This window comes from Equus caballus, chromosome X, assembly GCF_041296265.1.
Source record: "Equus caballus isolate H_3958 breed thoroughbred chromosome X, TB-T2T, whole genome shotgun sequence".
NCBI lineage: Eukaryota > Metazoa > Chordata > Mammalia > Perissodactyla > Equidae > Equus > Equus caballus.
The window spans coordinates 932,718-958,137 of record NC_091715.1 but is presented as its reverse complement, the minus strand read 5'-3'; the positions used below and the strand labels follow the sequence as shown (position 1 = coordinate 958,137).

The following is a 25,420-nucleotide window of genomic DNA, read 5'->3' as shown; positions in this document are numbered from 1 at the left end:
ATATACATTTTTAAAAGCCCACCTCTGCTCGGATCTCTACCAATCTCATCACGCAAAGGTCTTTAGCTCGAAAAACAAGAGGAAACATCTCCCCTGTGAGATTAAGGTTATGGCCTGAATGAGACCTTCTGCATTAACTGAATGCCTGTGTCTCCCAAATTCGTATGTTGAAGCTGTAACCCTCAAGGGGATGGTATTTGGAGGCTGGACCTTTGGGACACGATTAGGGTTTGACGAGGCTGCGATGTCAATGGCCCCATCCCCCCTAACTCCTTCTTCGGTCTACAGCCGTTTTCATTCTTTTCCATTGAGGGGAAATCGGCACATTGTCCTTCTCTGGATCATTTCTACGGACCCAGCTCTTCAGAGATAGCGGTTCTGGGTGACGCATACCTATTTCAGTGGGGTCTTGTGTGGGAGTAGCAGGGGGACAGCTGCAAAGCACAGATGTGACGACAGCTGGCTGGATTCCGGGCGATGCATTCCGCTTATATTTGGAACTGCGGGGGACGTGCCTCCGTTGGGAAATCGTGCCTTGGACGGATGCCCACCCAAATCACCCAGGGGCTTCCAAGTGAGGAACCCAAGTGGCCCAGAGTGAGAAACCGGACCAGTTAATCTCATCCTCTTAGGAGTCTGACCTTCAGGTAGGTGTTCTCAGGATGGGGCCAGACCCTGGAAATATGGATATATTGATATCAATATACTGAATATTGATATTGATATATTGAAATATTGAGATATTGATGGTTATGTGTTTTTCACCATGAAAAAAAAAAAATGCACAGCTGACTTTAAAGCTGTTCACAAATTTATAATGGCTCAACGAATGGTTGAGAACTCTTGAACACTTGTTTATCTCCCCAATTCTGTAGTTACTAATCGGACCCTGGAGAGCACATGGTAAGGCCTACAGTGCACAGCCCCTTCGCAGTCATCCCAAAAATTCTGATCACATCTTTATTCATGATTTATTATCGATGACAACTGTTTTTATGTGCACATGGGTAAAATTTTAATTTATTTTAAAGGTTTGATTTTTTTTCATGTTTTCCCATTAAAATAGAACCTGTATGTGCCTGTTATTGTCATCACTACTCCTCTTACTGGCCTTGGTATTCCTAATGAGAACAGTGTTTATTTTGTTAACTTTCTGAATCACTACCCTTTGACCAATTGTTTGCCATTGGCTTGATGAAATCATAAATCGTTCTCCATTTTCCAAATTGAAAATGTTTCTTTCTGAAAGGAAATAAAACGGGACACCATTTAGCTAAACGAATTAATAAAAAATGATTATGGGCCTCTGCGGTGTCAGCAAATCTAATTTTAAAAGATCTTTGGGGATTTGGGAATTGTAGCATTATCGCTCTTTTGTGAATTTTCAGAATTTTAGTGGTGAAATTTAGTGAAAATTAACATCCGATACTTCCTCTTTTGTTTACTGAATTTGTGAAACTGTCGTGCAGGTTGTTTTAAAAGATTTTCAAGACTATAGAGCTAGGAATAACATATTGAAAAACATGGCATTTATGAAGCTCCAAGCCCTAACGCCCCTTAAGCGAAATATATTTTTATTTTTACAAGATACGTATTTTTTCCCTTTACACAAAAGTCGTTAGACTCACAGGACAGCACAGGAGCTCTCATTAACCAAACTAAGGAGCCCACCTCCACTTGCATTTCTGCACCCCAATAATTCCTTTCTCCTCAGCTCCAAGGACTCGTTGGCATGGAAAAGGGATCAGATGAGATAACATCCAGGGCCTTGCACCGCGCAACGTCCCTTCTGCACAGAACAAAGATCTGAATGCTTTCACCACTCTGCAAGGGCAGAAGGTGAAACACAGCTCTCCTGCGAGCCCAGGGACAACTGTATTTGGTGGGTTCCAAAAGCAATCATCACCTGGACCCCAATGCCTCCGCTAGCTGCAGAATCTCTCACTTTATCCGTCTGCAGGGAAACGGTCCACGTCATATTTTGGACCCGTGAGGCCAAGGAGACGGAAAAGGTGCCACTTCTGCACGGGGCTCCGAGTTGATGGATTTTCGGCAAGTCTGGTGGCACAGGGACAACATGCACAGAGTGGATCTTCAGAGCAGGCTGATAAGACAGGCAACCAGGGGACTGCCCCTCGTCAGAATTCCCGAAGGAAAGTGTTTGGAAGAATCGAAGAAACATCCATTGGGAATGAAATATGCTAAGCGGTCAAGAAGCCGTTGGAAGAGATGAAGATATTTTCAAAGCGCCGCCTACGTTGGGGCCGAGGTGCAAACTATAAGGCACAGAGGCATTCTTTACATCAAGCGAGCGTCTTGAATTGTTTACTATAAAAAGCAACTCTCCTATCAACAGTTTGCCCAGGGTCCCGGTCCCACATCAGAATGGCGAATTTCAGGAAAGCCGAATTGCTCTCTTGTGCCTGTTTTCAGCTTCAGAATAGGAAACAGGATCAGAATACAGGCTTCCGCTCTTTCTACCAGAGCAGCCAGCTTTCCAAAACTCCTGTCTCATCACTGGTTGATGGACGAAAAGAAGAACTGAATGATTCTCTTGAAAGCGAGGCTTAAGCCGCCAATTTTCAAAGGCTAGTTATTAGCCTCGAGTGACTGACTTAAGGATGTTTCAGACCGTCTGAAGGGGCTTAAGTGAAAAAAGAAAAATTCAAGGGCCGTGTGTAAATAGATTAACATGCATTGAAAAGGTGGATGGCTTCAGAGCAAGCATCCGCTTTGGGGGAAGAGAATGGCACGGTTGGCTGCTGATGGTGTTAGAATTCGAATCCTGAAGGAGAGCTGTCGAAATGAGCAGAGCTCCATCTGTGCAGGCTGGAGAGGAGCTTTCATCTCTATTTTGAGGTTCTCCATAGAAAACAGTTGGATGAGACCTGAAATCCCTCCTCTGCGTCACGAGACATTTCAACACGACATTTGTCAACAAATACAAAGAGAGATCCGTGAGACTTAGGAACGCTTGCTTCATTTAAGAGAGCAAGAAAAATAATAGATGGTTTGGAGGAAAATTCCCATCTTCGGGGGTGCGTGGAGGTGCTTTTATAAGAAGCCAAAGGATGCAAAGACAGAAAGGGTAGGTTTAATCACCAAACAAAACGTTAGGAAACGTTTGCTGAAGCTAGAGATCGAGCTTGGGTGGATGGTGGGTCCTTGGAATTGAAGACGAGGGCATGGGAAATGGAAGATCTCCTTGAAGATGAATCACAAGGAGTTTTGAGGGAACTGACTTACGTGCTCAGAGAAATGTGTCCTTAAAATCTGTGGAAGAAAAAGCAAGCAAATCTACACTGCATGATCTGAAAGGAGATCAAATAAGAGGCCCATACCCTATTAAAAAGTCTCCAAAATAAACAAGTTTCATTGCAAGTCAGAAAAAAAAGTACGCAATTTGAAAGTCAGATTCCAAAATGTCAACGGAACCATAAAGTCATTAAATGAACCATAGCAAAAAAAAATACATAGATAATGAATTATCCAAGAATATTCAACGTATAGTGAATTTATCATGGAAAAAAAGAGCAGAATCGTTCCAAACCCACTGAAAAAGACCATCCATGCTTGTGGAGCGCTGGACACTTACAGAATCAAAACAAAAAATGTTACAGAAAAACCGAAAAGAACTACTTTTTCCAGCTTTATTGAGATATAATTGCGTGTAACATTGTGTAACTTTAAGGTGTACAACGTGACAACTTGATACACTTATATGTTGCAAAATGATGCCCACCAGAGCGTTAGCTCCCCAGAACTTATTCATTCTATAACTGGCCCTTCGTACCCTTTGACCAACATTATCCATCTCCCGGGACCCCAGAGCCTGGCCACCGCCATTCAACTCCCTGTTTCTATGAGTTTGGCTTTTTTAGGTTCCACATGGAAGTGAAAAGCAAGATGGACTCACCCTGATGCTCCCCAAGCTGGAAGATGCTATTTTATGGACCACGGGTGGGGCGTACAGCTTCTGAAAGGGAGGTGGCACGCCATTGGCCAGAGCTGTCACATGACCGCAATGGCCCACAAAGGATGCTGGGAATTGTAGTTCAGTTGGAAAACCACGAGGCCAGGGACAGTGCTGTTAATCCAGAAAACAGACAGAAAGGATTTGGGGGGGTGTGTGTGTTGGGGGGGCGGGAACCTGCATTCTCTGACACTCGGTGTTTTCCATTAGCGTCTGCAGTTTTGATTTCATGGTCTCGACTTTTGATCTGATTCTCAGAAGTGTCCTATCTATCGCAATGAGCTGCAATCTATTTACATTAAGAAAAATGCTTATTTTTATTTATTTTTTTCCCCCATGACATCTGCAGCCCTTACTGCCTACTGGGCGTGACTTGGAATACTTTTCGTACATCAACTCAGCCACCCACAGCACAGTTGGGCACAGCAGGGAGTCTTATTATACTCCTTTTTCCGATGACGTAACTGAGGCCCAGAGAGGTTGTGTAACTCGCACAAGGTGACACAGCTCAAAAGAGAGGTACCAGGGCGCAAAACCGTAAATTGGGCTTCAGAATACAGAGTTAAATTATGATTGGCCTCGTGCACTATGTCCACAGGCGTGCTAAGTGAAGCTCCCATCATTTCTGAAGTCCGAGATCAAGATGCCAGCCAGGCCATACTCAATCTGAAGACTATTGGCAGGGGATGGGGAGAGGGGGTTCTCTTCCAATCCTCTCTCCCAACTTCTTCGGCTTGTGGTAGCTTCATTCCAAGCTACACGCGGTGTTCTCCCTGCGTTCGTGTCTATGTCCAAATTTCCCATCTGATAAGGGCACCAGTCAGATTGGGTTGGGGCCACTCTTCTCCAGGTACGACCTCTTCTTAACTAATTCCATTCGCATCAACCTTATTTCCAAAGCAGGTCCCGTCCTGAGGCCCTGGGGGTTAGGACTCTAACCTATGAATTTGAGAGGGGACCTAATTCGACCCGTAGCAATATATTAATACAGCGTGTGTGTGTGTGTGTGTGTGTGTGACTTGATCCTCCAAATTTAGGAACCAGACATGATTCAGCAAGACCACATGCTTTCCCCTTTGGTACAACTGGAAAGACTCCCATATGACGGTTTATCCTTGCGGGTAGAAAGGCGTCCTTTTTAAGTGCATGTAGAAAAGTAGGGTTAAAAATGTAGCTGCCCCAGGGGACCTCCTCTTCACCCCTGTAAAATTAGCTTTCTGGCCTCTCTCCATTCCAACATGAAGATTTTCACCCGCTGACCACCGGGCATCTTCAAGGTTCCCAGGAAGACTGGGTGACTACTGCTTTTTACGCTATGGCATCAATGCCGTCATTTCCTTCTTTCAAGTGCACAGAGATGGCAATTTTTCGTGACTTTTGTCCTCTTTTTTGCACGAGAAGAATACCTCACAGGTGGCCTTGGTGACTCCTTAGAAAGATATTCCCCGAGTAATCATCATTCAAGGGTTTCTATTTTCACTAGGTTGAACATGAACCGTTGTTTCCCCCTTGTCATTTGGGTGATTTTTATCCCCTAACTCTGTAACTATCTTTATGTTACGCGTTCATAATCCACTTTGCTCCAAATGGTACCGACGAAAATATTTCTTTCTTTGGAGGATGCCCGTCTGCTTCTTAAACACCTACCGAGTCCCTTGGAACTGAGTGGAGACCATCCCAGAGGCAAACACGCCTCCACGTCCATTTGCACACCCGAAAGACACACAACTCAGTTTAGAAAAGGATTTCTGGGATTCATGCAAAGCTACAAAGTGGCATGATTTTTCAGGCGCTTCCACAGCTGTCTTAGAGTTTTCTGTGCGAAATATAGAAAGGAGAACACACCCCCAGAGCCGATTTTTTTTTTTTCTTTTACATTTAATTCAAATGACGAAAAGTTGCATACGACAGTTACAGAAAATAGATGAATCTATGTTTAAAAATGCTTCCATTCCACCCCCGTATACACGTACATGTGTGAACGTGTGTGCACGTGCACAGACACACGTATGCTTTTTAACAAGAGTTATATCGAACTCACACTGAAGCTCATATCTGGAAAATGTTGAGTCGGCTTGAGATTTTTTTTTTTCCACTTTTTGAGAAACCCTCTCCAAGAGGTGAGAGGAGGCACAGAAGATTCCTATTCAAAGAGGAAACACGCGCCATCTTCAGATTGCTCAAAATCATGCGTGAACGCGTGACGTGGGGCATGCAATTCTGAGACATCTCGTCCGGATCACTTGCATTAAGTTCTTTTTCGATTTGGGAAGCTCTTTCAAACCCTCTCTGCTTTCAGCTCCCTCTTTTCGGAGACCTGGCTCCCCGTCCATAATGAATGAGCACCCAGCGTATTTTGGGATTTCTATGGGTCTCTGTAGGAGCTCCAGACTATGACAAATGCCTCATCCTTGGTTCTGGGTATTTAGGCCAAAGTCTAAACGTTCCATAAACATTCATCTGAGTTGAATCAAACTATACCAATATGCCCAAAGTGGCCTTTTTCCTCTTCCCCAAAGTGTTACTAAAAGAGAAGCAAACAGTTAGTATACTTTTTCAATGTTTGAGAAGACGAGGTTGTCTGCTCCAGCAAAAAAAAGAAAGCGTCAACGAGGGAAAGCAATGCTGATGACTTACAAACAGGTGCCTGCAGAACGTCAGAAACCAAAAATTACGCGAAAAGCCTCAAGTTCTTAAAAATCGCTATTTCTACCCTCTATTTTCCAAAAAATACTGAAACCGTAAGATTTCACAGGAAAAAAGGATCCCCAGAGCCATCGCCCGAGGGGGTTTTAACATCAGCGATCCTGTCCTTAAAATGCCAACATCCAGCCTTACTTCCACAGGGAACGATAATTTTGTATGCAGACAAGTGGGAGCCAAAATGATGCCGGAAGTTCTGCGTTTAACGGAAGGAATCACTCATTCCCACTTCACTCGTCACGGTGAACGCCCCGAGGTTTCCGTAGCAAGGGTCAAGCGTCCCACCACCGCTTGTTCGAAACCCCAGCAGCATCCTTCGTCTCTCGGAAGCCGATAGCAGCCTCACGCAAGAGCCTTGCCGTGCTGCCGCCGTTGTGCTTTGTGACGACGTGGACGGCGTTCGGTGTTGGCGTGTAGGACCGCACGAGGTAGTGTAGGAGCTCAGAGCAGAGTCAGAATCTCTCTGTCTAAATGATCGAGCCCACAGATCGAGCGATCCTACTACCCAGGGTCTGGCTGATGTTTAGGAATGCACCACGCCCAACGAATTGGGGTTTTTTGTCACACAGCTCATTGATTTCAAGCAGGAGAGAAAGACACTTCACGGTGGGGGGGGGGGGGGTGCCAGGAATGAAAGGAACTTTCCGCAGGAGCAATAAACAGGGTACTTGTCTTGACTGAGTTTTCCTCCCAGAGCGATCAGTGGGTCCTGAAGCCCTCACACGTTCTCTGGTTCTGTAAGGGAAGACGGGGCGCAAAACGTCATCATTAGGAAGAGAAAACTCTACGGGTCGATTTTGAAGCATTATTGTCCTTTTTTACTGTTGGCCGTTTGTTAAGGGCTTTGAACGTCTTAAATCAGTTGAGTAATCGTATCTTTTTGGGTAAAACTAATATTTGTATGAACCCCTTTTTGAGACGTGGTCTAAAATAAGTCTTCATAACCTCTGAAGCGGGAGTTATTATTCCCTCCATTTTGCAAAATAAAGGCAAAGCATGATGCCCAAGCGGTCCACTTTAATGGATGGACATCTGTCGCCGTATATGGCCCCGTCCCAATAACTCTGTCCCTACAAGGTGCGCAAGCTTCAGAGCGGGCTGCTGCCTGCGTACAGCCCCACAGGTTGCGCACTGCACCATAGCCTCATAGAGCTGGCCAGTGTCCCGCTACCACCACCCTTCAGGAGAGAGCGGACATCCCTGACCCAGCTTAGGATGCTGGACAGCTGGACAACATCAGCACGACGGCTTGGCGTCACCCTCACTCCCGTCTAGGAGAAATCCCACACGTGGAGCCACCTGCTTCAGAAACTCAAGTAGGGCACAAGATTTCAGCAGGGGCCAGAAAACTCAGAAATCAACATACGTCGTAACACCTTAATGCAACATTTAAAAAAAAAATCAAAATTAATACCAAAAATATAATCCGCGACGAACAGAATATCAAAATGTGAAATCAAGCCAGGATCCAGTCCGGCATTTGTACATCCGTGCCTCACTCGCCTTTGCTTAAACCCGGCCCTGTGTCTCAATAAAACTTTATTTGTATAAACAGGCGACAAGCCTGCAGGCTGCAGTCTGCTCATCCATTATTATTTCTTTAGTATTGCACTAAAATGTTGCTTATCTCGATGAGTTTGTTGGCCCACGGCCTTACATTGGTGCCGAGATAAACTGCCTCACCCAGTGTAGCCCCTGAGGTCACAGGTTCAGCGTATTTACCGGTCACTGCCGACGATGCGGCCACAATGAATGTGGGCCTTTTCTGTAATGATCAGGCATGTTGCCAGGAAAGCAAGGGTTTTTTTTTTTTTTTTTCCATAAATTCTGTTTCCCCCCCCCCCCCCCAAACTTTCAGGCTCACCCCAGCCAAGGCGGGTGGTCAGTACCACCCGTCCACCAGCAGAGGGAGGCCACGGGCAGGTTTTAGGATTCTGAAGATGCAAATTCGAAAGAAAAGACCTTTGGAATAACAGGCTTCTGTTTCAGAGCTTCCTCTGCGGACAGAAGGGAGGTGTGGGGACAGATTCAGACCTGGGCGGTCTCGGGACCAAACCTTGAAAAACCCTGAGTTAAAAGTCGACCTGCTGTTTCTGCCATAAAACATGCGTCTCTCTGGTCTGACCCTCCCTTTGTAGAGATGTCTTAAGGGCATGCCTTGATCAGCAGCCGGCCCGTCTGCTCCTAAGGATGGATAACTGGGTGTGATTTTCCCAACCAGGGAGCCCGGATCCCAAGTTGACCCAGAAAGCCACAGCGGCCCCCCACCCATTTCCCTAGAGTCATGCCCAGCCTCTGAATTGCACAGAAAGGTTTACAACGGAGTGGTACTATAATTTTTTTTTTTTTTGAGGCGGGGGAGAGAATCATGCAAAAATTTCAGGTCCAACCCAAATACGTTTCCTGACTCGCTTCTGATTATAATTACACTGCAAACGAAAGAAAACCGTTATCAGTTTTGGTTGGATGCCACCCCCTGGTTATCACGCTCCATTCCACGTGAGCATTTTATAAGGTCTTTGGCCGCAAAATCGGATTTCGCACATCAGGAAACTGTTTTAAAAATTAACCAAAGGATAATGCGTTAAAATGCACGCATTGGTTTCTGTCAAGCTCCCGCGTGTCCGTGATAAAGTCTCAACTTAAAACGACTTCTTCACGCAAGGCGAGCTACGCCCGTCGGACTTAACCGGAAGTAACACCGCTAAAGATGCCACAAAGTATTTTTTTTTTATCAGGCTTTAAAACTGAAAGAAGAAAGTTGGAGCGGAACTTGCCGTTTGCGTGGAAACAATTCCTCCTCCTGTTGCGTTGGCAATAAGTGGCCACTGTGCCCACCAGCGCCACCACCACCACCGACACGATGGGAGACACGATTTTCGCCACCGTGTTGCCTGCAGGAGTCGAAAAGCAAGATCGTCTGAGAAAAACACGGCCAGCAGGAAACTCTTTATTTTAAACAACTCTGCGGTCCCATCCGTTGACCTCTTCACTCTCAATATTCACCCCCCCCAAAAAAGAGGAAATCCACACAGGAATCCTTAGGACGTGATTCTGCTCATTGATCGCATCTTAGCCATCCAGGACGTGCAAGAGTTTTGCACAGGAGAGGCACCTGATGTGTTTTCTATTTATTTGTTTAGCATGATGGATTTGTACCTTTTTAGAATGTTTTCTCAGGCCAAAAAAAAACAGATCCACGGTGGGGGACTTGGTGTGACAAAAATCAACACTCCCCCCAAAAAAGAAGTCATCGTTTCCATTTAAAATAACCACCCACGTCTTAGATCAGGTGGGGCCAAGCACCCGGCACGTCGTAGGCGATGGATAAATGGCGGCTTCATGAATGAGGCGCCATGTTGGTTGGAAGGGCATTTTCACGGAGCCCAGGGATCCAACCCTCATCCGATAATATGCCTCACTTGCCTTCTGCTCTCCATCCTTCCCCTCCATTCACACACCCCCCTCTGCAAGGTGATTGGGTAGCATCCCCCATCAAGAGGTGGGGGCCAGGTCTTCATTCTCTGAATCCGTGATTCAGCCAACAGAACACGGCAGAAGTGAGTCAATGCTGGTTCTACGCCCAGGCACGCATTCTCTTCCTGCTCTCCGCACCCTGCGTGGCGCCGTGTGAGCGAGCCCAGCCCGGCCTCTGGGAGGGACGTGGGCTGATTTTGGCCCGATTGCTGACTCACGTAATCATAATCCTAAGAAATGGTTGTCATTTCAAGCCGCTTTGTTTTGGGGTCTTCTGTTACGTAGCGTAGCTAACGGATACACCTCTTTTGTCTCTGCCGTCTCACGCAAATCAATCAAGTCATGGGCATTGTCACCACCCAATGGTCCTCAAACCTGACCCTTCTCTCAACGCCCACTGCCCGCACCCTAATTTGGTTCACCATCGTCTCCAGTCTGGGTACTTAATCGGTCTTAATGCTGATCTCCATGACCCTTAGCTGGCCCTCTCTGATCCAGGCTTCACATAGGTCTAGATATGGACAGGCTCTTTCCTATGAAGCTTGTATAAAGGGCAGATGTGTCCATTGCTTACCCGGCCAGTCTTGAGTCTTGTCCCTTTCTCCATCACGCCCCCCGACCCTGGCCACACAAATTACTGGTGTAGCCAGGAGCATACCCAGCCTGACCTTGTACCCTATCTTCCCTCCCACCTCACTCTCCGCTCCTGGCTGCTTCCCCTGCATCCTTTAGACTTTGGCTTGGATATCATTGACTCCCGGAAAGCTTAAGGGCCCCCAGCCCACCCCAGTCTAGGATTCGTCGCTTCTGTCTTGCCACAAGACCCCATACGTCCCAACAAACCACATGTCAGACCTGCCTTTCTGTCTTTTCTTCACCCCTCCTGCCCCACAGAATAATCCAGCGACTTGCTAAGAATACACCCAAGAAAGAGTGACGCTGAGGCTCTGCCTGTGCGTTGGGACTCAGGGGGTGGAAGCCGCTTTCAATCACTTTCTTCTCCCACGGTATTGATGACTTACAAAATCCTCCCGGCTGGGCGGGCAGGTTCACTTCCAACCTCAACAGAAACGCCAAATCGTGAAGGGGCTGGGCCTCACTCTCCCAGCCACACACGACAAAAAGTCCACCCCTCCTTTCTTAGACCTGCGATGGGGCTGGCCATGCGCCGTTGGGGTTTCCTCTAGGGTCGAATGTCCTTAACTTCCTTCCCCTTCTGCCTCTTGGCCTCAAGTTGGTACCGGTCAACGAAGGGGGGGGGGGTCCTCAGTGGCAGTGAGAGCGGGCCAAGAACCCCAGCTCTGTTCTCAAAGCTACGAGGCATCTTCCAGCCTGAGAACAGATCCTGTCTCCTCCTCTGAGCCCCCGCGGAACCGATCCCACCCCAAAGGGCAGGCGTTTTTGATCACGAGCTTCCTCACAGACGCGAAATCTGTAAGCGCTCCGTGAAAGTCCCTAGGTTGAAACAATAACCTGAACCCACAGTGGCCCTGCCCACAGGGATGCACGACACACGGGTGCTCTTAGTAAAGATCGGGGAGGCCGCGCCAATCGATTACCGTATTGGGTGCCGTACGTGGAATATCCGCCTCCGCCTGTAAGAGGAAAAAGCACGGAGTCATTCGTGTTTTCGGCAGAGTGTGTTGCTGCCGTCTATTTGCCAGGCAGTAAGGGGAGGCTGAGGATGCGGCAACGAGCAGAGCTGAGAAAAATCTCTGCTCTCACGGAGCTGACCTTCCGGTGGCGGACGGGGACAGAAGTCAGCGTCAGGAAGGAGGGCTGTAGGCATCACATCCCACGATGAGGAGTGGAATGGGGCAATGACGGGAGAGTGGAATACGGCTTTCATCTCAGGGGTCAGGAATATACGCACATGTGCAACGCACACAGGCACACACGCACAGGCACACCCATGTGGACGTGCATGCAGAATTCCACGTGCACATGGGAACATATGCACACAGGTGCACACTTCCACACGTGTGCACACGCACACACCCACACGTGCAGTGTATGTGTGAACATGCATGCACATACAAACTCCATGCACACACGTGAAAACATCTACTCGAACGCACAGTGTGCACGCGCATACATACGCATATGCACGTGCAAGTCCACACCTACATGTGTGCACATACATGCAATACACAGGCACACAGACACACATGCATAAACAGATGTGCACATGCATGCACGCAACCACACGTGAGCATACACACATGCATACACATACACACCCATAAACACATGTGCATGTGTATGCACACATCTACACTCAGGCACGAATGCACACACGCATGCACAAGGTACGCATATGCACACACACGCACAGGCACACACATGTATGCACAAATATGCATGCACACACACACACACAATAACACCTATACACGAGCCTTAGTCCCTTTCAAGAATTTAAGGCAGCATCGAATGCAAAACATATTCCCCCAGCTTCAGTGCCCCAGGGGGACACAAATTAGAGACCCAGCTGGTCAGCGAGTCACCATGCAGGAGACAACCAGACAACGAGACACCAGCGCCCAGGCAGAGAGTTAGTTCTGCGGAAGGAGCGTGCCTCCTCACACAGCTGTTAAGAAATCATTCCTTTACCATAACTACTTCCACCCGAGCTGGATCTATAGCGCCCTCTTCCTGCAGGAGAGAAACATCTCATGAGATGGAAGATAATATGCTTGGGGGAAGTCTCGATGACATCTGGAAAGGAAGGGCCAGTGCAAAAGCCAGCATCCCGGAAGCAAGATGTCGTGCGGGGCTGCCAGGATTCCCCCCCGCCCCGCCCCGCCCCGGGCTCTCCCCATGCAAAGGGAATGGGTGCAGTCCTACAGGGAGACTGGCGGCCGAGCTCGCCCTGCAGAGCGATGGGGCTCTGCTAACGTCCTTGAGAATGTGTGGTGACCGGGGCACGTTGCACGCCCATCGCCGAACACTGGGCGCTCCACATAGCCTGTGTGCAGACACCGTCTCTGTGCAGTCAAAAGCAGCCCCCAGCCGATGGCGGTGGGGACGGGACCACGACAGAAACACAGGCTATAAACGGGCATCACAGCCGGTAAAAATAAAGGAGATTTCTCGATGCATTCTTCTTGTGTCTTGAGGGCAATTTTTAAAGAAAGGTTTCAGATGAAAACAAAATGCTTGGTGCTAATTTTGTTAATGTTGAAGGGGAATGGTTGTCTGCAGGTACTATTTGAATATCGACGGGTGATTTTATAAGCTGCCTCTTCCGAGTGGATGATGGGTATTATGGGCTGAATCGTGTTGCCCAAATTTATATGTTGAAATCCTGAGCCCCAGGACCTCAGGATGGGGCTGTGTGTGGAGACGGGTCTTTAAGGAGGGGATGGAGGTCAAATGAGGTCATGAGGGCGGGTCCTGATGGGAAGAGATGAGACACGCACAGAGGGACGACCACGTGAGGACACGGGGAGAAGATGCATCCACACGCCAAGGAGAGGCCTCAGGAGGAACCAGCCCTGCCCGCGGGAGGAGGGGACCTGCCAATCACGTTTTGCAGCCTGGCAGGGAGAAGCGGCATGACTCACCCAACCGTTGCTTAACCGCAAACCTCGACGCTAATCTGAGGGCTGATTCACAGCCTCGCCCAGCTCCGGGCCAGAGAACGGGGGTCCCCACAGGGACAGGAGCAGATGGGCCTTTCAAGTGCCGCACGTGAAAATGAGCGTGGCACACCCCCCCCCGCCCCCCCAAAAACAGTGCCATCACCCCTGTGTGCCACACGGGCTTGGTCCAGCTGCCATTTGCGCTCGGCCCCACGCACGAGCACGGGATGCTTTGCAGAAGCTCGGCCCCCGGGATAAAACATCATCCTGACGGGTAAGCATTCATCCCCTCGGGAGCAGGTCCCCAAGAAATGGGTGGCTCCTGGAGCACAGTTCTGACTAATTTCCTGAGAAAACATACAGAAACCCGCAGGGTTCCCGGGAACACTACCGGAGGGGTCCTTTCTCTCCGACTTATGAATCAGGCAAAGAACACAAAGACACGCCCTAGAAAAGATCCGTACGGAGCGAGGCTCTTCAGAGACGTGTTTGTAGGGTACAAAGTTGCCCCTGAGCGGGGCATTTCCCCAGGCCGGAGGGATGTGGGGGCTTCTGACAATAAAACGCTCCACGTGGCTATTTATAAAAATATTGAATTGGCTTTTGCCCCTCCATTCAGTCGGAAGAGGATGACGGGAGCATCGCCTCAGCACGTTGAGTTTAAAGTGGATGGTTCTTGAGCGGGACATCAGCTGTCCCACGCTGAGCTTGTGCACCTTGTAGGGTCACCTATAGGGTGACAGACGTCTATTCCTTAAAGACGAGTGTTTCAGCATCATGCCTCGCCTTTATTTCGTAAACTGGAGATAAAAATAACTCTCGCTTCAGAAGTTACAAGGATTCAGGGGACCCACCCCCCATTCCCAAAAGGACAGCACATCTTGTCAAAGCCATAGAAATAGGGGTTTTAGTCACTCAATTCATGGAAGATGCTCAAAACCCTTAGCCAACGGCAAACAGAAAACGAAAATCACGGCAAGGCTTTAAAATCAATCCACAGATTGACGGATGAGGGAAGGGCGTCAAAATCAACCAAATTCCAGTTATAAAGTAAAAAAGTCCCGGGGACGTCACGTCCAGCACGGAGACTAGAGTTGACAATTCTGTGTTGCGTGTTGGAAGGTTGCTTAGAGTAGATCTTAAAAGTTCTCATCACCATAAAAAAAATTTCTAGCTATGGGTGTTGATGGGTGTTGACTAGATTCTCCACGATGATCGTTTCACAATAGATACAAATATATGCAATGTGTTCGATATACAAACATCGAATCATTCTGTTGCGCACCGGACGCCAACAGGATGTTACATGCCAATTGTATCTCAATTAAAAAAAAAAAATCAATCCACAGAATTTTCTTTTCCCGGCTATGACATTTGGCTCCCCATCTTCCCTTCCAGAACCAGAGAAGGGCTCAGGACGGCAAGAGGCGCTGGTCACTCTGAGAACGGCCCAGTGAAGACAAGAAGCCCGTTTATCCCTCCTGCGGAACGTTCCTTTGCTTCTTAGCGTAATCCACCCCCCTCACAAGGAAGCCCTAATTCCTTGGATCTTGTCTCTCTAACGAGTCTTGGGTTCCATTCCTGTTTCTTTCTACCTGGGCGAAGGTGGGTGGGGGCGGCCCACGGACCCCGGGACAGCAGAGCCGGGACAGGCCGGAAGGTCAGTGCAGAGACGGCGGCTCAGAAGAAGGCGCCCGCAGAGAGAGAGCCCCAGCACCCAAGACCCCAGCAAGAAGATATTATGAGGAATGCATCTTGGAGGTCTGGACGTTCTGCCCCGAGCCCGCCGCCCACCCCGGGCCCCAGGGTGGGGTGTACCGTGTGTGCTTCCGTAGCCGTCATAACCCGGGTGGTGGCCGCCGCCGCCTCCTGTGGGAGAGAAGGTGGACATGAGAGATGCTCTGGCTGCGGAGCGTGGGGTCCCGGCGGGTGTCCACGTGGGTCAAGTGATGGCGCCGAAGCCACACCCGAGAGTCACCCCAGAGACGGCCTCATACAGCGGCTAAGAGCAGGGTCCACCGGGGGACGCCCAAGGGTGCCCCCCAAAGTCACAGGTTCCCAGTGGGAAAACTCACACCAAGACGAGCCCTCTGGAAAGCTCTTTGCCTTCAGAGGACACAGACGCACCCTGAGGGCTCCAAATTAACGCAGGCACGTCCCCTTCCTGCAGATTCGCGAGGGGGCCGGAGACCCAAATACAGAATCGCCTTTACCAGAAGGGAGATTGGGCAGACCATCCCAAGCATAAATGTTTGTTATTAGAGACTAGGCATTCTCACTTTTTCCCTGATCCTCGCTGAAACAACCTTTAAGACAAAGCTGTTTCTTTATTGCATTTAAACATTGCAGAAAAGATGACCGGATGCAGACGACAAATATGCCCCTTGAAAGGGGGATCGGGGACAAGGCCCTTAACTCTTCCGAAATAAAATCGCAGCTCTAAGGAAGTGAGAAGCCTCACATTCTGGAAGATAAAGCCTCGTGTGTTATCAGTGGAGCCCAGCATTGCTGCAACTGTCTGCTAAACGACCTGGGAGTTTATTCACCTGTGAAGAATTCCAGGCAGCTGCTCACAGGCCGATTCTAGAGAAGACGTTACCTTAGGAGTCTTATATATGCAGATATGGGTGTGCATGAAGGCATATGCCCGTGGATAGACAGATACATGTATATGAAGATACATATGTATAGAGACACTTATATGTAAAGATAGATCACAAATATAAACAGGTGTACACGTAAATGTATATAAAATATGAATACAGTCCTATATAAAGATTTACATAAATGTGTATATATAAAAACATATATGTAGACGCCCATATAAAACTATATAAAGATATGCATATAGAAACACACATGAATATATAATATATAGAGACATATATGTATGCACGTATATAATACACACACATACGCATACATATAGAAAGGCATATATCTACATAATTTTATAAAAGTGTGTAGATAGAAACACACATATAAATATATATATACACATACATGTATAAAAAGGTGTATATACAAAGGTATATATATATAAATACAAAGATAGACGCAGCAACATACATATATAAAAGAATATATATATACACATGTATGAAGATATATATGTTTATATAAATAAAGGTATATAAATCAAGATGCTATATTTATACATACATAAGTTATATACATGTGTATATATATAAAGGTATATATATATATAAAGGTGTATATATAAAAACGCATAAACATATAGACACATAGTCGTATAAGCGTGTATATACACCGAGAGAGAGATACATAAATACAGAGATTTATAGACAGAGACAAGATCTTCGTTGTTTCCACCACAGAAACGAACCGATGGTTCTGTGACAAGATGGTGGTGATCATACGTCAATATATACACGTACCAAATCGACACTTTCTACCCCTTAAACTCACACGGTTATATGCCAATTACGTCTCAACAAAAGCAAATTTAGAAGAAGCTAGAGATACCTATACAAAGGTGTACATATATGCACACATCTCTATAAACACACGTGCACAAATATATGGAGAGGCAAGTGTGCACACGCTTGTAGGAAGGTGTGTGTACACACAGGTCCGTGCAGATACACGCACACACACGTGTATGTTTCTACGGAGACAAACACCACTTTTCAATGGAATCTGTCCCATTGCCAGCTTACGCCCACACCACAAACCCCCAGTGAGGACATTCCCATGGGCCTCACCCCATTGGACGTTGGAGGGGTGAGCCCCACACCCCCACCTTCCTATTGGGTTGACCTTGCACCCAGGCCCGGTCCCATGGCCTCCCACCCGGTCTCCAGTCAAGTCAGAGAAGCCCCCCACGTACCTGCTGGCTGCCTGGGTCTGGGTGGGTATCGGCCATCACCGCGGTCCACGTCTAAGAAACCTGTGGGGCACAGCACAGGGCCGGTCCTAAAGTGCTCTCCAGACGGCCCTCTTAAACCCCAAGCCCCCGTGAGGGGCACGGGGCAGCTCATGGAGAACAGGGTTCCGGCCCCCGCAGGCCCTTTCCAGGATGCCAGGGCCGCCGGGGACCAAACCTGCAAGTGTCCGCAGGGCCATCGGGGTGCACTGGCCACCCTGCCTCCTCCCTGTGCGGGGAGCCCACCAGCCTGGGAAGGGAGATGGATAGGACAGCCCCCTTATGATCTGAGAGCTTGAAAAGAAATGCAACCCCGAGAGGAAGGCAAGATGGCCCTTCGTCGCTCGCGCCACCCTCTCCGCTCCCTCCCGGCCACCCTTCCTGCCTCAGCCCCCTGCTAAGATGACCTGCACCCGGCACGGGGTCCCATAGATTCCATATTTACCCATCTGTTGGTTCCTCCGCCCCCACCACCCCACATGGGGACACAGTCCGTTTGGACACCAGGCTCGGAAGATGGTGAGACTCAACTAAACGCTTTGCAATTCATGAGCAAGAGGTGGAAGCAACCCAAGTGCCCGTCAATGGGTGAATGGATAAAGAAAATGTGCCATATATATATATATATATATATATATACACACACAATGGAATACTACTCAGCCACAAAAAAGACGAAATTCTGCCCGATGAAGAGATCGAGCCCGGATGGTCCAATGCACAGGTGACATCCTGGACTTGTGACTGGCGTCTGAAGGGGGGTTATCTGGTGGAACTGAGCCGTCCCCCTATGGAGTCCAACACCGTCTCCAGGTAAATGGCATCAGAGTGGAGCTACCCACTCAGTGGTGTCAGAAAACACACCCACCAGAGAGACCCCGGAAGTCACCCATCGGTTCCCATTTGGGAAACTGCCATCTGGTTACCTGTGCCCTCCAGGATTTCCCTGCCCGATTCTCGGTCTCCTTTCTCACATCCTGAGCAGCCGTGTGTTTTTTTTTTATGATTTTTTTTCAAAATAGGACCCAATTTCGTACGCAAAACGGTCCACGAAGCTCCCTTTCGGGTTTAGCCGCGGTCATTTCTAAAACTCTGCTGGGCACCCAAAGGTGGAGACTCTTTTCCGGAAATGTCGACGTGCGAAGTTTGGCAAAGAGGGGGCGTAGTGATTTCAGCCCGGGCTGCCCGCCGGAGGGTGTTGGGGAGAGTCCGTAATTTGGAGTCAGAATAAACCTCAGGGCCTTTAGGGGCGGGGGCGAGCCTGTCCGCTGAGCCTGGCTGCTGGACGTCAGCAGCACTGGGGGTGGAGCAAGATAGCAGCACCCACGGCCAGCGATGGTCGTCCCAGGCAGGGACATGCTCTCTACTCCTATTGGCCTGAAGCCACTGCCCTGGGGCCCCTGGGTCCCCCGCACCCATTCTCCATCTGCATCCTGCAACCACAGGAGGGGTCCTAGGGGAGACGCCAGCCTTAGGATCCGAGCTGTGCCCATTGCTGACGCCTCTCAGATGCCCACAGCCAACTTCAGAGTTGGAAGATGTGGACCCAGAGGAGAACCAGGGGAGGCCCACAGGGCTGTGGGGGGGGGGGGGCCTGGGGCTGCAGAGGAGCATTCAGGACCGTGCCTGCCAAATTCTGAGGGTCAGGAGGCTCCTCCCCGTGGAAGGTGGCCGACGGCTTGGATGCATTAAAACTACCTGCTTCGTCCCCAAGAGCCAAAAGATGCTGCCAGGATGCACCCGAGAATGATGACAGCCCCATGGCTCTGAGCATCCTCTCGGCAAAACTTCCCACGGTCTCCTTTTCGTACCACCGAGTCCAAATGGCCGCTCTATTTTCCAAAGGCGTGTGTCAAGGACCCAGCTACTTGGGGCCTGCAGGAGCTCCAAGAGGATCTTCTCCTCCTGGTTTGTGAGATGCATCGTTACTTCCGGGTCTCTCTTGGCTCTCCAAATTCACTCCTTAGAGAAATGATTCCGTCTTTGTCCGTCTCTAGATGCCCAGCCCTCGCATCGGGGGTAAAAAGCGTGCCACTGGGGCTTATTAAAAGTGTGAAATGCGAACGGCGGGTGAGGGTCCTCTGCTTTTTTTCCCAGCAAGAATCGGTCCGTCAGCAAAGCCCTCCCAGGACCGTGGGGAGCCCCCAACCACACGGCGTCCCTAAACTTGTCTTCTGAAGCAGAAGACGGGGTCGCATCTGCAAGCAGATGAGACTCAAGGCTCTGGAGAGCTCAAGACATCTATTGTATTTTGTTTAAAGGAGTGTTTCTGAAACATCATTGAAAACAGAAGGGCCTGGATGAGGACCCTTATTCACACCCTGCAGCACGTGTGAACTCCAAAGCCAGAGATTTTGGGGGGTGGGGGGGGGGGGGACGAGGGGCCGTTTTGGAGCATTCTAGCAAATGGAGTTTGCTGGAAGGGGTTCGGGGGTGAGTCCACCGTCAGCTCAGGCATCTTTCACGAGGCTGATCTTTATCCAGAACCCACTGTGTACAGCGCCAGGCATCGCTCAGGGGAGACAGCATGGAACGAAAGGCAAAAATCCATGCCCGCGTGCAGCTTTCCTTCCCATTCAAGGGAAGCAACTGAAAACAGTTGCCCGGCCTTGCATATTAGTTTCAAGGGCTTCAGGGCAAGGGGATTCAGAGAAAGGGATAGTGGGGGCCAGTGGGACATGTGGGGATCACGATGTAGGATCTGGAAACAGACCCCCAGGGCGAGACCTGCCAGAGCGGGGAGGCAATCCCGCTCAGACAGATCCATCAGTCGTCCAGTTGGCTGTCACCGAAGAGTATTTGGGACCCTAGGAATTTCAGGCCCAAACAATGGAGAGAATCAGCGACACTCCCCGATGCCAAAGGAGGTTGAAATTAGGACACCCAGCACGTGTTAGCTTTCTCCAGCGCCCAGCGGCCTGCACACACGTGTGCCCACGCCGTGGAATTATTGCAATTCTTCCACCTTCGCGGGCCAGCATCCCTGTCCTGAGTGGGTTCCCCCTCTCGTGCACGATTTCCAAAATTTCACGCAAAACGCTGCAGGAACTCGGGCACAGCGAAGAAAATAAAACATGTTGGCCACCCATCTTCCCCCGGGTGCTGGTGGGGAGCAGAACGGATTCCTCAGAACAGAACCTCCGAGAATTTCAAAAGCGACGGGTATTTCCCCACCGAGGATGGAAGGTCACGACCTGAGATGGTAAACGGCCTCCTGACACTGAAATGCGTCCCACGCTCACGGCTCTTACCTCCACCGCTGTCGGAACTGCCGGGATGCGGGCGAGGCGGTGGCTTCGGTGGGGGGTAAATATCTGTTGGCAAACACCAAGGGGGATTTTAACAAAAGAGCGAGATCTTTCGGCGATGAATCAGCCACACGATCATCCTAAAGGGACTTCTTGTAAATCTACCAGCTGTCCGTCAAGTCACCGGGTGGAGAGACCTTGGAGAAGGGTCTAGAATGGTCCTATGCCCATTTCTCCACGATTGCTCATCCACAATGGCCTTCCTTGCACAATAGAACATTCCAGAACTCCACACTCATATGCAAAGGACTTGTCACCCCTGCTTGCAATTTACATTTACAGGTGCCTGGGCTAGCCTGGGCTAGACTGGGCTAGCCTGGGGCAAGCACGAGATTCAAGGACGGCTTCCCCTCCTCTATCACAGCTCCCACCAGGTTCCCACCAGCTTGCTTTCCCCCGTTTGGTGAGGAACGCCTTGGGTTTGCTCCCTGCCTGAGCCAAAAAAGACTCCGCAGTCTGACATCAAATATAAATGAATAATTTGGTAAGACACCCTGCCCCTGGCCGCTGGGTTGGAGCAAATCGTGAAAATACACCCCGGAAAGCACCATCCCTGTTCGCTCTGGATGCATCGGCAGCTCCAGCCATGAGTCACCCGAGAGAGTCACCTCCCATGCCTGGCAGTACCCCCCACGCCCCAGGGTGGATGACTCGGCCTGGTGCTGGCGGTTCAGCTTACGGGATGGCTCACGTTTCCAGTTCTCAGGAGTCCCGCCCTTGGCGGCGGGCCCCAAAGATATTGGAGCAAGAAACACTTTCCATGACGGATTCCCATTGGTACCTCGCAGAGGAGTGGTGCTTCTTGGGACAATCATTTAAAAAAAAATACTGGGAGGAAATCATATGAGCAAAAGCTGTGGAATTGGGGATGTCGATTATGGAGGAAAAGAAAAATAAGGAAGATGAAATGTTGACTTCACCATCTCATAACTAGTACTGTTAATCTAAGTGTGGCTTTCCAATGAGCTAACAGCTTCCTCGGACCTTAGTCTTTATTTTTACTGACCCCTTCCTACAAGGAGATAAATTCCCATCCATCTAAATGCCAGGGCAATCTTCCAGGAAACTTCTAGAAGCTTTCGACTTAGCTGGCTTCATGCTGCTCCATCTTGTCCATCAGGTTTTAGGTTTTTAGGGTGATTGAATTGCTGAGAGCTCTATCAGCCAGTATTTCCCTTTTTTTAACTTTTTTTTTCTTTGCTGAGGAAGATTGGCCCTGAGCTAACATCTGTTGCTGGTCATCCTCTCTCTCTCTTTTTTTTTTTCTCCCCAAAACCCCAATACATAGTTGGATGTTCTAGTTGTCGGTCCTTCTAGTTCTGCTATGTGGGATGTTGGCACAGCATGGCCGATGAGCGGTGTGTAGGTCCCCACCCAGGATCCAAATGCAAACCCGGGCCTCTGAGCAGAGTGTGTGAACTTAACCGCTTAGCCACGGGGCTGCCCCTTTCCCCATTTTTTTTGTTTTGTTTTTGTTTTTAAAGAAATATACGGGAGCAGTTTCTGCCACCTTTTAGAAACCACAGAGAAACTGGGGGTAAATGACATAAAATGCACCGGGCAGGGGAGCTTTCTTGAACAGGAAAGCCAAAGCTATCAGGAGCTCTGCCAACAAGCTGGACAAACAACTTGTCCTCCAGCCTAATTAACAACCCATCACGTGAACCCACAGCGTCCTCTGAGGACGCCCTACTTTCCAGGTGTCAGAGCACTGGGAAAATGCAATTACTGGTATCGGTTCAGTCTCCCACGGACCGTTGGCCCTTCCTTGCAAGGCCAGCTGTGACTTATTTCAGAAGCGGCCATGTGAAAACTCCCGGTCAAGAAAAGCCAAATTTCTGGGGCCGGCCCGGTGGTGCAGCGGTTAAGTTCCCACATTCCGCTTGTCGGCGGCCCGGGGTTCACCGGTTCGGATCCCGGGTGTGGACATGGCCATGCTGTGGTAGGCGTCCCACATATAAAGTAGACGAAGACGGGCATGGATGTGAGCTCAGGGCCAGTCTTCCTCGGCAAAAAAGAGGAGGATTGGCAGCAGATGTTAGCTCAGGGCTAATCTTCCTCAACAAAAAAAAAAAAAAAAGGAAAAGAAAAGCCAAGTTGCATGTCCAACCAGGTTTGCAACAAGTCTGAATGCTGAGAATTCTTACTTCCGCTGTTGTCGGGCATCCCAGGCTGTGGGTGATAAGGGGGTTTCGGCCTCGGGTGGATATCTGTGGGGAAAACAGCATTGTGTGTTTAGAAGAGCAAAATATCCTTCCGGCACGAGCAGCCTATGAAACAAGAGCATCAGCCGCATCGTAGATTTTACGTATTATTCACATGGGCTGTTCATGGTTTTATAGATGATTGTTGACCGGCTAAAAGTCGCTTAGCCACTAGGAGGAAAACCTCAAAACCTGAAACTGAAAGCATCACACACACACACAGAGTCCTTTTGTCCTGGAAGCTAATTTTCGTGCAAGAAGACGGCGGACTAGCTGCTTGCAACACGGCGGACTGCGATTCGAGGGGAAGATCTTGGATTCATTTACCAAAATAGTGACACCTGGTTTCCTTTGAGCCCCTCCTCCCACCTCCTTCCCGGAGAAAAAGAGCGCAACACGATTCTACAGTCAGTGGGTGCCCCCCCTCCCAAAGCAGCTTAAAACGTGACTATGGAAGTAGGCGCCCATAAATGAGGCATAGTTTTTTGGGTGCATTTTCCAATTGACGTCAATATTGTCTTATTCTGCATGTTTCTCTCTCTCTTTTAACGGCTTCTTATATATATATATATGGGGAGAGATGATTGACACGTGACATTGTTAGTTGGGGGTGTACGAAACAACGGCTCGCTATTTGCATATGTTGAGAAAGGATCATCACGATCAGTCTAGCTAACGTCCGTCCGTCCGTCCCAGGGCCCGGCCCGTGGCCGAGTGGTTAAGTTCGCGCGCTCCGCTGCACTGGGCCGGGATTCGCCGATTCTGAGATATTATTAACTACGTTTATTTTATATTTTGAGATGCATTCATTCTGATGCACACAGACCTACTTCTTTCAGATCAACAGCTCCACTGCCTGATTCCACAATGGCCAAACTGATGACCATTTCACTGTTTTGGGGTTTTTTTTGTGTTTTTTTGCAAACAATGGTGCACCCCTCGGTTCCCTGCTTTTCTCCTCGTGCGGAACAGCATGAGGTGTGGCTGGGTGTTTCCTGGAAGCTGAACTGGTTGGGGGTGGGGAGGTGGGTATGCTGGTATTTAAAAGGCTCTTCAAGTCATTTTTTGGGGTTATCACCCCACCAGCAAGGTTTACGCAAATCGTTGTTTCCAGACCTTGAATCCATTGGGATTGGTTTGCATCTGCCTTTCTCTGAATGTGCATGACCTCGAGCGTGTTTTTCTTACAAGCGTGGTTTCCTGTTTCTGAGCTGCCTGCACCCGGCCCCTCGGCACGGCTGTTTGGATTTCTTAGAAGCAGCATCTACATATTTTGTACATTAAACCTTTGCTGGCTATGTGAAGGGCGTAGAGCCTCTTTTAGCTATTCCTAAAATTTTAGCATCATCTAATTTTCCAATTTTTAAAAGTCTGTTGCTTTCGGGATCTCACCTCGGAAAAGTCTCACGACCCTGAGGTCGTAAGACACGTCCCTCTATTTTTGCAAAACTTCTAACGTGTTCCTTTTCACGTTTAGGTTTTTCATCCAGCTGCCGTTTATTTGTAAGGATTGCAGGACGTTGCGATTTAATTACTTTACCCACAGGAGCAGCCAAATGTCCCAGCCCGGTGCACGTGGAATCATTCTGTCCCCACTGTCTTGTACCTATGACCCGTCCTGGGCACCAAGTTAGAATTCGGTCCAAAGTCCATTTCCAGCCCCTCTGAGCTGGTTCATTTCTCTGTCTGCCTCCGAGCCCCTGAGTGTCCGTCCTTCCTCCACTGACCTGCCACCCAGCCCTGGTCATGCATCCGACGTCCACCTGCCCAGAAGCTCTATGTCCGGGCTTTCCGGTCTGATCCGACGCTCAAAAACATGTCCATCCCGGGACCAACGACATTCTGTCCTCCTAACTAAATTAGCTGTGCTATAACCGTCTACACTGCGCGAGGCGGGAAGTCCGAAAAGAATAACAACTAAGAATATATGGTCACAATGAGACATCCCCTCACACCTGTTAGTATGGCGATTATCAAAAAGGCAAGAGAGAACAAGCGTTGGAGAGGACGTGGAGAGAAGGGAACCCTCACGCACTGCTGGTGGGAGTGCAAACTGGTGCAGCCACTATGGAAAGCAGTGTGGAATATCCTTAGATAATTAAGACTAGAACTACCATATGACCCAGCTATCCCACTGCTGGGTATTTATTTATCCAAAGAACTTGAAACCAATAATTCAAAGAGACTTCGGCACCCCTATGTTCACTGCAGCATTATTCACACCAGCCAAGACTTGGAAATAACCTGAGTGCCCATCGATGGAGGAATGGATGAAGAAGATGTGG

General features: G+C 49.0%; 1 protein-coding gene across 6 annotated transcripts in view; it reads right to left on the bottom strand.

Moving 5' to 3' along the window:
* Nucleotides 1-5,830: 5,830 nt before the first annotated feature.
* XG (Xg glycoprotein) overlaps nucleotides 5,831-25,420 on the bottom strand; it is a 33,652-nt gene continuing 14,062 nt past the window's right edge. Inside the window, exons 4-11 of one of the 6 annotated variants that reach the window (XM_005613956.4) lie at nucleotides 23,079-23,141; nucleotides 20,875-20,937; nucleotides 17,588-17,647; nucleotides 15,556-15,606; nucleotides 12,767-12,808; nucleotides 11,713-11,748; nucleotides 9,454-9,570; nucleotides 5,831-7,411 (exon numbers count right to left, since the gene is read on the bottom strand). In XM_005613956.4, coding sequence (XP_005614013.2) covers nucleotides 7,395-7,411; nucleotides 9,454-9,570; nucleotides 11,713-11,748; nucleotides 12,767-12,808; nucleotides 15,556-15,606; nucleotides 17,588-17,647; nucleotides 20,875-20,937; nucleotides 23,079-23,141 — 449 coding nt within the window. In that variant the 3' untranslated portion in view covers nucleotides 5,831-7,394. The remainder of the gene's footprint in view (nucleotides 7,412-9,453; nucleotides 9,571-11,712; nucleotides 11,749-12,766; nucleotides 12,809-15,555; nucleotides 15,607-17,587; nucleotides 17,648-20,874; nucleotides 20,938-23,078; nucleotides 23,142-25,420) is intronic. The other 5 variants (XM_005613958.4, XM_005613959.4, XM_070256793.1 and 2 more) reach the window with 5 other exon arrangements.